The sequence below is a fragment of the Haematobia irritans genome, chromosome 5, assembly GCF_050003625.1.
Source record: "Haematobia irritans isolate KBUSLIRL chromosome 5, ASM5000362v1, whole genome shotgun sequence".
Lineage (NCBI taxonomy): Eukaryota > Metazoa > Arthropoda > Insecta > Diptera > Muscidae > Haematobia > Haematobia irritans.
Genome location: NC_134401.1, coordinates 2,890,677 through 2,909,748, shown reverse-complemented (window position 1 = coordinate 2,909,748; position 19,072 = coordinate 2,890,677). Strand labels below are relative to the sequence as shown.

The window sequence follows — 19,072 nt, the reverse complement described above, 5'->3', positions numbered from 1 at the left end:
TAAATAGAAACTTCAAAGCTAAGGATATAAATATAGATAAGAAGAAAATATACCTTGCCTCTCATTTGAGTTGCAAAGAAGTCGGAGAAAATAACAAAAACAAAATTCCACTTATATGGTCGTCAAACTACATTGAAAAAATTCTATAGTTAAACTAATTTACCGTTAGTTATTTTTATTGCAAAAAAATATTTGTTTGTACTTACAATTTCCTAACTAATTTTTGAATCAAAACATAGTTAAAAAAACATAAATAAATTGAATTAAATATTTTTTTAATGTCCGTTGGATATTATCATTGTATTGATTAAACCGATTAATTTTTTAAAATCAATTAATGCAAAAAATATCTTTTTTCTTTAAGTCTCTTTTTGCTTTAATTGTTTCTAGGTCCTAAAAAACTGACCTACCTTAGTATTTACACGAATCCTTTGTATATCTACTATCTACGTATGTGTGTGTATGTGCTTGTTTTTCCATTCTGTGGTAATGACTGTTCATATGCCATATATGAGACAGCAAATGTATGCAACAGTTTTTCAAGGTGTTGCGCTGGCTTTCCTCCCACCATAGCAATGGGAAAGAAAGGCGAGCACAAAAAAGGGAGATGTGCTTTAATTTCCGTTATTTAAATGAAAATTGGAAAGAAAGTTACGGATCTTAGTGGTAAAGTAAAACGTCAATTTGTTGAAATTAATGTGGGTTTTCGTTAGTTAGAACACTGAGGTGTACTCACACATTGTTGTGTAAATACCTCAGAGTGAGCGGTGTGGGAGTTTTCCAGTTGCAATGCACACATTGTGGTTGGAAATGTTATGTTTTCATGTTCATGGTTTCATTTCCTTCGAACACACACGCATTAATGGATTGTTTTTGCCATCATACCCACTAATACTTGGGGAATAACCCCAAGTGAAGCTATACATTCGATGCAGTTTCTTGAAACAAATTGATTTTCATCACCCATTGGTTTCATTAAATTTGTATTGTGAGAATAAATAAAGGACTTTGTACAACCAATACAATTGCAATATATGCGAATACATATACATATACACATGTATGGTTTGTATTTGATTTATACGAATTGTGTTGCATTCTATTTATGTATGTATCTACGTGCGTGTGAGCATGCAATCTAGTGCGAATATATATTGGTGGTATACCATTGTGCAGCTGTTGGCAAGTGGTATTTCAATCGTTGGTTTATTTTCAAGCATAGTTTGCATTGCTTTTGCTTGCAATTCATCAATCTTGTGCCATATCAAGACAGTTACGGTAAACTGTGTTGTAGGTTGGCTACTTGCGTGCGTGATTGTGTCAAGTAGTGTGAAGAAATTTTTCTTACACAGACACACTCTGACAAATACTTTTATAAATTTAACGAATGGTTTTTTATTCATTAGTCCTGTATATTTATTTACTAGAGTATTTGTATGCATAGGTGTTGAAGTGGTTGCTTCATTGCTTTTTATTTGCTTTAGTACTTTGTATAGCATTTATTTTTTATTTTTGCTTGTGAAAATAACTGAAGTAGCAACAGCTTGGCATAGTGTGCATTTTTTTGTGTGTCTGGCAAATACTTGTAAAAACTTCTTTGATAATTTAATGTGTCCTGTTGAATGAATGACCTGCATTTGTTACTTTTATTAATAAAGGGTGATTTGTTAAGAGCTTGATAACTTTTTTTAAAAAAAAAAACGCATAAAATTTGCAAAATCTCATCGGTTCTTTATTTGAAACGTTAGATTGGTCCATGACATTTACTTTTTGAAGATAATTTCATTTAAATGTTGACCGCGGCTGCGTCTTAGGTGGTCCATTCGGAAAGTCCAATTTTGGGCAACTTTTTCGAGCATTTCGGCCGGAATAGCCCGAATTTCTTCGGAAATGTTGTCTTCCAAAGCTGGAATAGTTGCTGGCTTATTTCTGTAGACTTTAGACTTGACGTAGCCCCACAAAAAATAGTCTAAAGGCGTCAAATCGCATGATCTTGGTGGCCAACTTACCGGTCCATTTCTTGAGATGAATTGTTCTCCGAAGTTTTCCCTCAAAATGGCCATAGAATCGCGAGCTGTGTGGCATGTAGCGCCATCTTGTTGAAACCACATGTCAACCAAGTTCAGTTCTTCCATTTTTGGCAACAAAAAGTTTGTTAGCATCGAACGATAGCGATCGCCATTCACCGTAACGTTGCGTCCAACAGCATCTTTGAAAAAATACGGTCCAATGATTCCACCAGCGTACAAACCACACCAAACAGTGCATTTTTCGGGATGCATGGGCAGTTCTTGAACGGCTTCTGGTTGCTCTTCACTCCAAATGCGGCAATTTTGCTTATTTACGTAGCCATTCAACCAGAAATGAGCCTCATCGCTGAACAAAATTTGTCGATAAAAAAGCGGATTTTCTGCCACTGATTTTGGTAATAAAATTCAATGATTTGCAAGCGTTGCTCGTTAGTAAGTCTATTCATGATGAAATGTCAAAGCATACTGAGCATCTTTCTCTTTGACACCATGTCTGAAATCCCACGTGATCTGTCAAATACTAATGCATGAAAATCCTAACCTCAAAAGAATCACCCTTTATAAATCCACTAAGGAAAAAAAATTACATATGTAATTATTTATAACATACGAGTATACATATACAAAGTTTCAACATATATTTATAAAAGACATTTGATGAATAATTGCATTAATATAAAAATCAATATTGAATTAATATTTATTATACGTCACCCGTTTTTTTTTTATTGTAGGTGTATTTTAAATGTAGTACCAGGTGACGTATGAGGTATTTTAATTTTGAAGTTTATTGTATTTAATGCAACTAATGTCACATTTTTATTTGCATTTTAAAATAATGACACCATTATGTGTCAGTTGTGTGTTGTGTCCCTCGAATAATGACGTCAATCAGACAATAAAATCCAAAATATATTTTAAATGAGTTTTATTAAGTTAACATCTGTTTTTGATATCGACCATGAGCTAACAACCAGTGTTGCCAGTATTGGGGATTTTTCCCCATACTGGGGATATTTATTCGTGAATGGGTTGGGGACGAAATTTCTGAGTTGGGGACTTTTTTGTAGGGATATTTTTCGAGAAATCAGTTTAATCTCTTTTAACAACATTTTATTTCTATACAAAATTTTGTCAAAATTCTATTTCTATAGAAATTTTTCTCAAAAATTTATTTATATGTTTTTTTTATTTCTATTTATTTTCTCAAAATTTTATTTCTATAGAAAATTTTGTCAGAATTTTGTTTATATATAAAATTTTGTCAAAATTTTATTTCTATAAAAATTTTTGTCAAAATTTTATTTCTATAAAAAATTTTCTCAAAATTTTATTTCTATAGAAAATTTTCCCAAAATTTTATTTCTATAAAGAAATTTTTTTCAAAATTTTATTTCTATAAAGAAATTTTTTTCAAAAATTTATTTCTATATAGAAAATTTTCTTAAAATTTAATTTCTATATAGAACATTTTCTCACAATTTTATTTCTATAGAAAATTTTCTCAAAATTTTATTTCTATAGAAAATTTTCTCACAATTTTATTTCTATAGAAAATTTTTTCAAAATTTTATTTCTATAAAAATTTTTGTCAAAATTTTATTTCTATATAGAAAATTTTCTCAAAATTTTGTTTCTATATAAAGGGTGATTCTTTTGAGGTTAGGATTTTCATGCATTAGTATTTGACAGATCACGTGGGATTTCAGACATGGTGTCAAAGAGAAAGATGCTCAGTATGCTTTGACATTTCATCATGAATAGACTTACGATCTGCCACAATGTCGAATTTTCAGTGAATGGGCCCTAGAAAAGTTGGCAGAAAATCCGCTTTTTTATCGACAAATTTTGTTCAGCGATGAGGCTCATTTCTGGTTGAATGGCTACGTAAATAAGCAAAATTGCCGCATTTGGAGTGAAGAGCAACCAGAAGCCGTTCAAGAACTGCCCATGCATCCCGAAAAATGCACTGTTTGGTGTGGTTTGTACGCTGGTGGAATCATTGGACCGTATTTTTTCAAAGATGCTGTTGGACGCAACGTTACGGTGAATGGCGATCGCTATCGTTCGATACTAACAAACTTTTTGTTGCCAAAAATGGAAGAACTGAACTTGGTTGACATGTGGTTTCAACAAGATGGCGCTACATGCCACACAGCTCGCGATTCTATGGCCATTTTGAGGGAAAACTTCGGAGAACAATTCATCTCAAGAAATGGACCGGTAAGTTGGCCACCAAGATCATGCGATTTGACGCCTTTAGACTATTTTTTGTGGGGCTACGTCAAGTCTAAAGTCTACAGAAATAAGCCAGCAACTATTCCAGCTTTGGAAGACAACATTTCCGAAGAAATTCGGGCTATTCCGGCCGAAATGCTCGAAAAAGTTGCCCAAAATTGGACTTTCCGAATGGACCACCTAAGACGCAGCCGCGGTCAACATTTAAATGAAATTATCTTCAAAAAGTAAATGTCATGGACCAATCTAACGTTTCAAATAAAGAACCGATGAGATTTTGCAAATTTTATGCGTTTTTTTTTTTAAAAAGTTATCAAGCTCTTAACAAATCACCCTTTAGAAATTTTTGTCAAAATTTTATTTTTTTTATATAGAAAATTTTCTCAAAATTTTATTTCTATAAAAATTTTTCTCAAAATCTTATTTCTATAAAGATTTTTTTTTTCAAAAATTTATTTCTATATAGAAAATTTTCTCAAAATTTAACTTCTATATAGATAATTTTCTCAAAATTTTATTTCTATAGAAAATTTTCTCAAAATTTTATTTCTATAAAAAATTTTCTCAAAATTTTATTTCTGTAAAAAATTTTCTCAAAATCTTATTTCTATAAAGAATTTTTTTTTTTTCAAAATTTTATTTCTATATAAAAAATTTTCTCAAAATGTTATTTCTATAGAAAATTTTGTCAAAAATTTATTTCTATAAAAAAATTTTGTCAAAATTTTATTTCTATATAGAAAAATTTTCCAAAGTTTTGTTTCTATATAGAAAATTTTCTCAAAATTTTATTTCTATATAGAAAAATTTCTATAGAAAATTTTTTCAACATTTTATTTCTGTATAGAAAAAAAAAGAAAATTTTGTCAAAAATTTATTTCTATAGAAAATTTTCTCAAAATTTTATTTCTATAGAAAATTTTCTCAAAATTTTATTTCTATAGAAAATTTTCTCAAAATTTTTTTTCTATAGAAAATTTTCTCACAATTTTATTTCTATAGAAAATTTTCTCAAAATTTTATTTCTATAGAAAATTTTCTCAAAATTTTATTTCTTTCTAGAAAATTTTCTCAAAATTTTATTTCTATATAGAAAATTTTCTCAAAATTTTATTTCTATAGAAAAATTTCTCAAAATTTTATTTCTATAGAAAAATTTTTCAACATTTTATTTCTGTATAGAAAAAAAAGAAAACTTTGTCAAAAATTTATTTCTATAGAAAATTTTCACAAAATTTTATTTCTATAGAAAATTTTCTCAAAATTTTATTTCTATAGAAATTTTTTTCAAAATTTTATTTCTATAGAAAATTTTCTCATAATTTTATTTCTATAGAAAATTTTCTCAAAATTTTATTTCTATAGAAAATTTTCTCAAAATTTTATTTCTATAGAAAATTTTCTCATAATTTTATTTCTATAGAAAATTTTCTCAAAATTTTATTTCTATAGAACATTTTCTCAAAATTTTATTTCTATTGAAAATTTGCTCAAAAATTTTATTTCTATAGAAAATTTTCTCAAAAATTTATTTCTATATAGAATTTTTTTTTCAAAATTTTATTTCTATAGAAAATTTTCTCAAAAATTTATTTCAATGGACAATTTATGAAGTATCTCTTTGCAAAATCTATCAATAATAAACTACCTTTTCAGGTAGAATTCTACCAACTTTGGCAACGTGTCTACCACCCAACTTTACCACTTGAATATTTAGAAGTCAATTTTCGTTCATAAATACAAGGTGATGGAACTCCCATTTTCATATCTCCAGCATTTGGAAGACGATCACCAGTCTCTTGGTGTTGGCTTCGAAATCTTGATCTTATTACAGCTTGCTGGATTTGACAACATTTTAATTTGCTATATTTCGATATCTGCTATATTTCGATATCATTCCATTTAATTAATCCTTAAGCTTCATGGCATGAATTTGATCATTCTTCCTAGTTTGACACTTGCCCTAATTGTTATCCCTTCCAAATATTTCTATACTGTTCCCATATGTGAAGAACAGCCACTTTGCTGGCTTATCTTGAGGGCCGACCATAGACCTCAATAACAACATCAAAGAAATGACATGCAAATCAAACTCACACAATGCCCTAATTTTATGGACGGGAAAAAAATAATGATTGCAGTATTTGCTTTATATCTTAATTTTGAGCAGTAACAAATGTGTTCTTCCCATTGATGGATATATGGCTGAGTGGAGGATGTATGCCATAGATATGGGATATGCCTTAGTCATAACCCTTATAATTCTTTGTTGGGATACAACTTTTTTTCTGTGTCTCTTTATCTTGTTGGGTCTTGTTCTTCTTTTTCGTTTAACTCTGCTCCTGATGTTGTGTCATTTGTAGCAGGGATGTCTGCATCCATATTAGTTATATTCCATATGAGTGGTTATATTTACATTTTGATGGGATTTATGTATGCACAGATCCTTTGTTATCCTTATTATATTATAACGTTGTGTTGTGCGATGTGGTCTGGTGTTTCGCACGGCATATGAGCAAAATCATTCATGGTTATGTTGGTGTTTGGTTATTGTTCATTGTATAGTCCAAACCACAAATGATACCCTGTATGCAATGGCATTGGGGGACAAAACAAAAGCCTTTTACGCTTGTACACCATTGTGTTTCAGTAAGAATTATTATCCGTAACATTGTCTAGCTTGTCCTTTAGCGTATGTATGTATGTGTGTGTGTGTTATGTTTATCTTCTCTTTTCTTTTAATGATATTCATGTAATCACAAATACATATGTAACTCTTAAATATACATATATTATAGAGTTTCTCGAAGAGTGGTATATCTTAAAATAGTACAGTAATACCTCGATTTACGTTGTGATTGGTTCCGAAATTTGACGACGTTAATCGAAACGACGTAAATCGAGGGATTGCTGTAATAATTTACGTTCTATTTTTTAGTTTTATTTAAGTCAATTCAATTTTACATAATATTAATTTGATTAAAATTAAACAAACATTGCTGCAGAATTGGAACTACGAAAAAAGTACCATATAAGGTTATTCAATAGAACTGCAGCTTATAAAGGGAACTTTTACCAGGTCATCGAGGCATTTTAGGAATTTAGACTTTACTGGACCAAATACCTAAACTTTCTTACTTTATATTTTATTATTTTATTTATATTTATAAAAATGTTTCATTAAATCGAAATTCTGCTCAAAAATTTCAGCCGTTTGCGAGCTTACACCGAACATAAAAGCTAACAAAAACGAAAGCCGGAGATAATCGCCAATTGTTTCTTTTTTTGTAATTTTCACATTCGACTTTTCATTTTTATTTTATAAAATTTCGTGATATGATGACGTAAACCGTCAGAAACTAAAGAAATAAGTACACTTGTCTTTCGTATGTCTTGTCTGAAAATCAAGCACTAATAAGCTGATTTTTTTCTTACACTGAAAAAAATATTGTCGTGAGGTCAAAGATTTCATGTCTTTAAAATACGAATACAAATTTTGCTTAGCATAGAAGACGCATTTCTCTAAAATAAAGTTATTTTCCTTGTCCAAAAGTCGATAAACTTTTCAATGAAGTCGTATTGTCCTTATAATTAAGTGATTTGACTTAAAAATGTGTATCTTAACATGAAAGAAAAAATTTATAGGCTAAGGTCAACTTGACTTTAATAATTCAGAAAAATTCTTTAAATTTAATGAAATTGTTTTTAAATTTGTTGTCTTTTTGCATCTTGACTACAAAGCAAAAAATCGTTCAAATAGAGGACATGTTTTTCAAAACTTTATTTTAAAGAGGGTTTTTACATTAAACATAGGATAATTTCTACTGGAATTCGAGTCCTAATTTGGAAAATAAAGTTGCCGTTAACTCGTTTTTAAAGGACTTTGATAGCATATGAAGAAAAAAAGCTGAGAAAGCGAAAGATTAAAATTTGCTTCCTAGAAGCAAGTACACAAAACCTAAATTTAAAAGAGAATTGTGTCTTAAAAGTATCCTTACTTGTATTCTCCGCTTCTTTGGCTCGGAATCAATACCAAATTTTTTAAAGTAAAGACAAAATCTTTGGAACCGAGTATGCTTTTTTTTCAGTGTAGTTAGTGTTAAATCATACTTTCGATATAAGATATTTCTCCAAGAAAAGTAAAATTTATTCTCAAGCAAACCCCTTTCTCCAAGTAATATTCATGATATATGTGGGGAGGATTTTGTATTTTTTTGTGACAAGTTTACATAAACAATATGCAAAGCTACACACACACACGTAAGAATGTATGTATAGGACTTTTAAAGCAAACAAACTAATGTTTATTTTTTGAAGAATAAATCTTTGTTAGAATCCTTGGTCTGTTTCTGTCATTGTGTTAAGATGCTTTGACGACATATCCCTTTTACAAAACCGGATAATCCTTGTAAAAACACATAAATCCACCTTTATTTAGGCAACTTTCAAAATAATGATTACGATGATCAAATAAAAATACAAGGACCATTTACTTAATTTAAGTACTTACCATATTTTGTTATTTTCTTGGTGGAAACAAACACTATGTTGAGCTAGATTTGAGATAAGAACTTTTTTTTTGTTAATACTTACATTATTCTTGAGAAAGCGGGGATTCTATGGAATGGGGCAGTGAAATGTCACATAATATTTTGTTTGACTTTACAAGAATAGTCATCAAAACTAAAATTGGTTAAATTGACGAAAGTATGCAAAGGTGTAAAATTGATTCGAGACCTAATCCTTCTCCTTTCTTATCGTATCTTGATTGCAAATCAGTTTCTAAATCTTTATTTGTCGAATCCATCTCGAAGAAATAATCTTCGTTAAAAAACATGTGGAATGCAGTTAAATAAAAAAACGATATTTATATGAGAGTTCGAGAAAAAATTAGAAATTTACTAACTCGGATGCGGAAGAAATTTAAACTCTGTCTTATCTGTCTTATCTAACTGTTTATAATTCGCGTATTTCAGCGAATTTCTAAAATATCACCAATTTTCAATTAAAATTTTAATTGCATATTTTTACAATATTTATTCGAGCGTATTGGACAGGAATATTAGGGGAATTGATACTATCAAGTCACCGAAGAGAAAATACCAGATACCAATCTCGCAAGCCTGACTATAAACATGTTTCAGTTTTCACATTTCCATAGATTTTAGATTCAAGTTGGGTCTTTTTTGTTAATTCCTTATGAAAATTACATAGGAGAATCATTCTTGCCAAATCGAACCACAATTGTGCATCATATTTTTCGTATAACTTCAATCCCTTTATCTTAAACTTCAATCCCTTAATCTACAATCATCTCACCCGGCCAGTTCTCACTAAAGACTATGGAAAAGCGTTGAAAATCAATTGGATCAATTAATTTCGTGATTGAAAACAAAAAAATTTTGTTCCTGTGTAATCATGCAGTTCTTACAACGCGCCTTAAAATTAAAATGACAAGGCCTAACTTAAATTTATGGCATAAATGTGGTGTTGCTGAGATATTAGTTTCGATTGTCTAAATGCAAAAACCCATGGTGAAGAGGTTTTAATGAAAACGCAACTCGTTTTCATTAAAACCTCTCTCAAAATAGTTTAGATTAAAGTTCATTATCACATTTTTATTGTTCTATAACATTTACAAGTAAATCAAGAGGCTTGCCTTTGTTTTCCTGTCAATTAATCTACCTTGAGCCTGTAATGAAAATGTTAACCCACATTTGCGTTGACCATCCAAATCCCATTAACATTTTACACACACCTGTCGTGGTGACTACACTTTACGCAAATTAGTTATTACATAGTCGCCACACGGGGCTTTCCACTAATACATGTTAATTTGTGTAATTTAAAATTTTCTAAAAAAAAACTACAACAACAAAATATGCGTGACTGACCACTTTGTTCGTCATTCACATATTCACACTTAGCCATAGTATGTACTCACCGGTTAACTGGTTATGGTTAGCAAAGGACGGGGGGACGAGGGATACAATTTCAACACAACAAACATAACCATAACAAAAACACTAAACTATAAGCCATATTCACACATACACACACGCATCTACATGTACATGTGTTAACATTTATAGTAAACAAAACCAACACCAACCTTAAACACCTGCTCCCACAAAACTCACACACCCAGCCATAAGTGGGCCAACATTATTTAACATACACTCATTTTCATTCACATTCTCGCATTACCATTTAGCATACACACACACTCAAGCATATTTTCTCATAAATTTAAAAATAAACATAACTGAAATTTCCATCTAAATATGATGATTTATAACGAATGCGATAATGATGAGCATGAGAACATGGAAGATGATGTGACCATGAGTATGGTCATCATAAACGATAATGATGCTAATGATAAGTGTAATGTGTCTGCCTACTCTGATGCTCTTCTCGTAATGTCCAAACAATCCTTATCCGTATATGTGGTTGTTTGTGTGTGTTTGGTAGGATGTGGAAGCAAGTTAAACAATGATCCACCCACTTACTCCTTGCTTCAATATGTGCATTTTGGTGAATGTCATTTACCAACGTCACGCAATAATGGTTACTAAATGAAAGTTCTCCCTATTGGACTTGGCATCTTTCTCCTACGAAATCCCCTAAAAGCAGAATATCACATAAAACTTCATTCCAGCTAAATAACACATAATGAGTACCATACTACACCATCAGCATCAGTGCCAATAATAACAACAACGTTGTCAACCAACACCAACAAAAAAAAAAGAGAAGAAGAAAAACAAAAACAAACAAAACTCAATACAAGAACGTAACGAAAGGCAAACACTGAAATTAAAAATTTGTATAGGTGAATAAACTTGTGTGTGTATGTGGGTTAACTGTATTAACGGAACTTGAGATGAGTATGAACACCGTAAAGAGACCATAGAGATATTGTTCCTCGCTTATACTCCTATCCATGTGTATGGTGGGCAATAAAGAGAATGCATAAATTTGTATGTAAGAGCAATAAAAGAGTAATCCCTACAATGTAGGTAGACTTTGTGTAGATTTGTATGTGTGTATATCTCCCCACCATACATGTGATTTAACAGTAAAACAACAAAACACAACACTTGTATGTATGATATGATTTAGATACGTATACGAGTATATTGATATGTACGATTAAACACTGTGAAGTTGATGAGATCTATGTTTCGAATGATATTTTGAAGATAATTATGTGTGTGTGTAGAGATAGTCTATATAGCTGGTGTAACTGTTGGAATTTACCTCGACATTTGAGACCCTTATGGGTTATACCATGCAATAAAGAACCGCAATGATCACAAAACATCGGTGACAGGAACGTTATATTGTCCCATTTGTGTGGCATCTGATGGGCCTGAGGATAGGTGAGAAAACTAATGGAAAATTAACAGACTTTTTCTTGGCATTTTTAGCTCTATATGTGTTTACTACTACACAAAATAACAACAATAACAATCAACTTTATTAACAGCAACAATAAAAAAAAAATTAATTTCTTCTTTTTTTTTGTTTCCACTTAATCTATAAACTATTTATGTATACAAATAGTCCATTCTGTGATATATAGGAAAAATATTTTCTACATATACCCAACACCATAAATTTGTAATATCGTTTCTAACAATTTTCATTTTCGATAATATAGATGCTATTGGAAAAAAATCTTGAATTGCTTTCTTAAGAGTTTGACAAAATTTTTTTTGATTTAATTTGAAGAAGAATGAATTTAATCCATAAGATATATTGGTATATTTTACTATATTTGCTTGGCATAAAAATAGTCATGAATTCTATTTCAATTTTAGTTTTATAATTTTATCTCATGGTGATTACATTTCTCATTGTTGTAAACCTTCTGCGAGTCCGATCGGACTCGAAGGAATTATTTTTGATTTAGTTTGAAAAATAATGCATTTGATTGATGGGTGCATTTTTTTACCATATTCCCCTTGCATAAAATAGTCATGGACTTTATTTCAATTTCGAAAGAAACTTCATTGTCGTTTTATCTCACCCCAGTAATTCTGGTAAGATTTCTGAATTTTGTAAAGCTCCAGCTCGCAGGAGGCTTGTAAGAAATCTTAAACCAAATAATCTGTTTTTGGTCCAACACCAATCCTATTGGAAAGTCATACAGGTGATTGTTGTGATAAAAGCATATATGGACCAAGGAATTTAAAAAAAAATTTTATGAATTCGTAGGACAAAAATAAAAAAAAATTCATTTTTGAATATCGATGTATTCTCGTACCCACGAAATAAATTTTCAAAAAAAAAAAAAAAAAGATTCGAATTCGAGTGACTGTTTTTCGGGCGATTTACAGGACATAATTGTTTTTGAAAAAGTCATTATATTGAGGGTAGTAGAAACAATTTTTATACCCTGCGCCACACTGTGGAACAGGGTATTATAAGTTAGTGCATATGTTTGCAACACCCAGAAGGAGACGAGATAGACACATGGTGTCTTTGGCAAAAATGCTCGAGGTGGGCTCCTGAGTCGATATAGCCATGTCCGTCTGTCCGTGAACACATTTTTGTAATCAAAGTCTAGGTCGCAATTTTAGTCCAATCGACTTCAAATTTGGCACAAGTATGTGTTTTGGCTCAGAATAGAACCCTATTGATTTTGGAAGAAATCGGTTCAGATTTAGATATAGCTCCCTTATATATAATTCGCCCGATATGGACTTATATGGCCCCCGAAACCAGAGTTTTACCCTAATTTGCTTAAAATTTTGCACAAGAAGAGCAATTAGTACTATAGTCAAGTGTACCAAATTTTATTGAAATCGGTTCAGATTTAGATATAGCTCCCATATATATCTTTCGCCCGATATGGACTAATACGGTCCCAGAAGCCAGAGTTTTATCCCAATTTGGTTGAAATTTTGCACTAGGAGTACAATTAGTAGTGTAGTCAAGTGTGCGAAATTTAATTGACCACAGTGGCCAATCTTTTACTCCGATTTAATTGAAATTTTGCACAGGGAGTAGAATTAGCATTGTAGCTATGTGTGCATATATAGCTTTCGCCCGATTTACACTCATATGACCACAGAGGTCAATTTTTTGCTCCGATTTAATTGAAATTTTGCACAGGGAGTAGAATTAGCATTGTAGCTATGCATGCCAAATTTGGTTGAAATCGGTTCAGATTTAGATATAGCACCCATATAGATGTTTTTATGATTTCGACAAAAATGCTCAAAATACCAACATTTTCCTTGTAAAATCGCCACTGCTTAGTCGAAAAGTTGTAAAAATGACTCTAATTTTCCTAAATTTCTAATACATATATATCGAGCGATAAATCATAAATAAACTTTTGCGAAGTTTCCTTAAAATTGCTTCAGATTTAAATATTTCCCATATATTTTTACTAACATTGTGTTCCACCATAGTGCATTAGCCGACTTAAATTTTGAGGCTATAGATTTTGTAGAAGTCAATCAAATTCTGTCCATATCGAGTGATATTTAAATGTATGTATTTGGGACAAACCTTTACATATAGCCCCCAACACATTTGACGGATGTGATATGGTATCGAAAATTAAGATCTACAAAGTGGTGCAGGGTATAATATAGTCGGCCCCGATCGACTTTAGACTTTCCTTACTTGTTAATATCTAAAACAAGAAAAAGAAAATCCTGCTTGTTTATATATTACGAACGGCTTGTAAATTCTCATTTGTGAAGAATTTTTAATATAAGAAAAAAGTATTTCTAATAATTTATGTAATTATGCAAAAATTACCAGTTAAAGCGTCTTCTACGTATTGGTGGTTTCTTATTGATTGTTTACCATCACCATCTTTTAAGAGTATAGTTAAAATATACTAAAAACAATAATACTCAATTTCATTAAAATATTCGAGACCTATTTATTATCCTAAATATCTAATTTTTAGCCTTTTCTTATATAGTAAAAATAAAAATAATTGTTATTTCAAAAAAATGTTTTTCCTTTCTTCATTCCGCTTGGGAACATAGGGCATTTACATTCAAAAATTAGTCTTTTTATAACATCTCATAATTCAGGGTGGTAAATGATAAATGATAAATTTACTCAAATTTGGCCACCAGAGCTAAATGGATATTTGATTTATTTTTATTATTTTCATATCATGTATAACTCCCTTTTTAAACAATATTTATAAAATAATAACGTAAAGTAGTTTTATCTAATTAAAATTAATGGCCATGTGCTACTCCATTTCACCGCCGACAATTTTATAAGGGGTTATCAGTAATAAAGAGGATATAAAAGTTGAAAATTGACAGAAAGAATTTTTGTCATTTTTAAAATCGACTAATTGCCTTCTTTTATATGAAATATCGACTTTCCTAGTATTTGAAAACCCCGATTTTCTTAAATATTAAAACAAATCTTTCCAAATTAAAAAATTCCCGAGTGTTTAATATAATCGGATCTATCAGATATTAGTATTTCTTTTCAAGATTGTTTCACTGAAAATTATATATATTTTTTCGTTATTAATGTAATAACTGATTTCAATTCTGCTTTTCTCCACGTAAGAAGTGACCCACCTTAAAAAAAAAAAACATAATAATATCATATAAATTCTTGGTCAATTAAAGTGATTTTTTATCTTATTTTATTTTTCTTGGCCCTCATACAATTTTTAATTATGTCCTCAAAATTACCATGTAAGCTTCTTTTGTTATTGTGTCCTCTAATTGGATGTTTAAAACGAAAATTGTTGTTCTCCATAATTAATTATGATTATCTTTGAAGATTACATCAATGTTGGCAAAAAAAAAAAATGGCAACTCTTGTTGTATAATGTAACAAGTAGTTCTCACTCTTCACATGGTCGGAGGCTTTTCATGTCAACTCAATATTTTTTTTTGGCTGATTTTCAAAGAAATTGAACAAACAGTTTGTGTTTTTTCTTTCGTTGGTCTTTCAAAATCTGACATTGTTTTCCTTTAATTTTTGAAGGATATTATTTTGTTGTTGTTTTTTTCTCCCTTGCTTCTTAGAACTCAGTAAGAAGAATTTTGTTGTTTTTTCTCCTTCACATAAGCTTTGTTCATTGCCTTCACCTACAGCCTTGGCCTTGCAGCCAGCCATTACAAGTGGCCAAGAGCAATAAAAAACGGCAACAAAGTGCCATCAGATAAAGGCCACAAAAATTTCACTAACATGAGTTTCTTCTCGCTGTTCTCTTGAGTAGGCTGATTCTCATTGTGATGGTAGATTGTCGTTTGTCCTTTATTATTTCCTAGCCATGCCATCTATATGTCCGTCTATTACCGCCGTTGGTCTTTTTCCTTTAAGAGGTACTTTGCTGTTATACGATAGCCCTGATAAACATCCGCAATATGTTCCAGAGAATTGGATATTTTCGGTTTGTTTCACTTTTACCGACTTTTGAGTTACAGTGAAATACCTACTCTCTTGTAGTACGAATAGTCCTTACAACTGTGAAGTTTGTTACTTTATACAAGATTTTGTGACAGGGAATAATTTCTTTTGACGACAAGCCATTGTATTGTTTCTTTAATCTGGTTGCTAGGATATATGAACTGGCAAGGAATAACTTTTTATGGGATTGTGAATTCCGTGAACTTGTGTCAATAAAGTTGCCCCAGTATATAATTTTTCTTTTTTTTAAGGAGAGAAGGTTTCGTTATAGTGACCTTTAAACATTAAAGGGAATTGTTTTTAAAAACTTTTTGCCTTAAAGTTGCATTGAGAAAAACAAATATTTCCTAATATTGGCTATTGAAAATTACATCAAATATTCACATTTTTGTATTCTTCACTTGGAAAGAACTTCAGATTGATAAAAAGAATAAATAGATAAAAAGAGAGTAACTGCCTGCGATCTGTAGAATACTAGACGAGTTAAAGGAGTTACTTGAATTGAATCAATTAATTTCGTGATTGAACCCCAATTACACCAAACCTCACATACATCACTAGCTACTTAGAATTGAATGTCTGAGCCTTCCAGTATTTTCTTCAGTCATAGTGTTCTTATCTCGGTATCACCAATGTAGGTGGTTCGTTTAAAACACGCTATTTATCAAAAATGTAAAGTTATTAAAGTTATGAAAAAGTAAAACTCAAGCGAAGAAAAAAAATTGACATAAACCATAAAACAAATTAGATTTCAAAAATGAAATTTAAAATGGAGTTTCGCCACAACTTAACTCATTTCCACTACTTTTCTTTTCTCCTGATGTATCCATTAAATTGGATTACAATAGACATTATTTAATTTGAATACATTCATGTCGTAGCAAAGAAAATTTTTCATTTACATTTGAAAGAAGATACTCAACCAAAACATCCATTCATAATTCTTTGACTATAATTCCTAGCTGTCACTTGTCAGAATGTCAATTTGCATATTACAAGTTTGGTATGGCATAGAATATTTTCCAAAAAGCTAAAAATACCACCATGCTAAACGAGTCGAGTACCATTTGTTTTCGCCCCACACACTAGTCTCGAAACACAATAGAAAATAACTTTTTTGGAAATGTTTTTTTTTTTTTTTTTTAATAAAAAACCAGAATAAAGTAAAAGCGCAACGATGAAAAGTTTTGACACTTTCAATACTTGTTCGAAATGTTTTTTGTTTCTACTGTTTCTCACATTTCGTAAAAAAAGCGGGTAAAATTTGAGAATACCCAGAGGAAAAAGCACATAGCAAAAAGAAGATCTCTAAACGAATATTATATGCCAAATGGAAATTGTGAAATCATTTTGAGTTGTTACCAGACAACCAGTGCCCAAACTTAACACATTTTTGTAATCAAAGTCTAGGTCGCAATTTTAGTCCAATCGACTTCAAATTTGGCACAAGTATGTGTTTTGGCTCAGAATAGAACCCTATTGATTTTGGAAGAAATCGGTTCAGATTTAGATATAGCTCCCTTATATATAATTCGCCCGATATGGACTTATATGGCCCCCGAAACCAGAGTTTTACCCTAATTTGCTTAAAATTTTGCACAAGAAGAGCAATTAGTACTATAGTCAAGTGTACCAAATTTTATTGAAATCGGTTCAGATTTAGATATAGCTCCCATATATATCTTTCGCCCGATATGGACTAATACGGTCCCAGAAGCCAGAGTTTTATCCCAATTTGGTTGAAATTTTGCACTAGGAGTACAATTAGTAGTGTAGTCAAGTGTGCGAAATTTAATTGACCACAGTGGCCAATCTTTTACTCCGATTTAATTGAAATTTTGCACAGGGAGTAGAATTAGCATTGTAGCTATGTGTGCATATATAGCTTTCGCCCGATTTACACTCATATGACCACAGAGGTCAATTTTTTGCTCCGATTTAATTGAAATTTTGCACAGGGAGTAGAATTAGCATTGTAGCTATGCATGCCAAATTTGGTTGAAATCGGTTCAGATTTAGATATAGCACCCATATAGATGTTTTTATGATTTCGACAAAAATGCTCAAAATACCAACATTTTCCTTGTAAAATCGCCACTGCTTAGTCGAAAAGTTGTAAAAATGACTCTAATTTTCCTAAATTTCTAATACATATATATCGAGCGATAAATCATAAATAAACTTTTGCGAAGTTTCCTTAAAATTGCTTCAGATTTAAATATTTCCCATATATTTTTACTAACATTGTGTTCCACCATAGTGCATTAGCCGACTTAAATTTTGAGGCTATAGATTTTGTAGAAGTCAATCAAATTCTGTCCATATCGAGTGATATTTAAATGTATGTATTTGGGACAAACCTTTACATATAGCCCCCAACACATTTGACGGATGTGATATGGTATCGAAAATTAAGATCTACAAAGTGGTGCAGGGTATAATATAGTCGGCCCCGATCGACTTTAGACTTTCCTTACTTGTTAATATCTAAAACAAGAAAAAGAAAATCCTGCTTGTTTATATATTACGAACGGCTTGTAAATTCTCATTTGTGAAGAATTTTTAATATAAGAAAAAAGTATTTCTAATAATTTATGTAATTATGCAAAAATTACCAGTTAAAGCGTCTTCTACGTATTGGTGGTTTCTTATTGATTGTTTACCATCACCATCTTTTAAGAGTATAGTTAAAATATACTAAAAACAATAATACTCAATTTCATTAAAATATTCGAGACCTATTTATTATCCTAAATATCTAATTTTTAGCCTTTTCTTATATAGTAAAAATAAAAATAATTGTTATTTCAAAAAAATGTTTTTCCTTTCTTCATTCCGCTTGGGAACATAGGGCATTTACATTCAAAAATTAGTCTTTTTATAACATCTCATAATTCAGGGTGGTAAATGATAAATGATAAATTTACTCAAATTTGGCCACCAGAGCTAAATGGATATTTGATTTATTTTTATTATTTTCATATCATGTATAACTCCCTTTTTAAACAATATTTATAAAATAATAACGTAAAGTAGTTTTATCTAATTAAAATTAATGGCCATGTGCTACTCCATTTCACCGCCGACAATTTTATAAGGGGTTATCAGTAATAAAGAGGATATAAAAGTTGAAAATTGACAGAAAGAATTTTTGTCATTTTTAAAATCGACTAATTGCCTTCTTTTATATGAAATATCGACTTTCCTAGTATTTGAAAACCCCGATTTTCTTAAATATTAAAACAAATCTTTCCAAATTAAAAAATTCCCGAGTGTTTAATATAATCGGATCTATCAGATATTAGTATTTCTTTTCAAGATTGTTTCACTGAAAATTATATATATTTTTTCGTTATTAATGTAATAACTGATTTCAATTCTGCTTTTCT

The 19,072-nt window shown here is 30.5% G+C and overlaps 1 protein-coding gene across 8 annotated transcripts in view; it reads right to left on the bottom strand.

Annotated features, from left to right (window-relative positions):
- Pkc53E (Protein C kinase 53E) overlaps positions 1-19,072 on the bottom strand; it is a 129,008-nt gene that overhangs the window by 17,952 nt on the left and 91,984 nt on the right. For 2 of the 8 annotated variants that reach the window (XM_075311184.1, XM_075311186.1), the window contains one exon: positions 11,532-11,643. The exons of 4 other annotated variants lie outside the window; for them this stretch is intronic. In XM_075311184.1, coding sequence (XP_075167299.1) covers positions 11,532-11,643 — 112 coding nt within the window. Of the gene's footprint in view, positions 1-11,531; positions 11,663-19,072 lie in introns of all 8 variants that reach the window. 2 more of the 8 variants (XM_075311187.1, XM_075311188.1) reach the window with 1 other exon arrangement.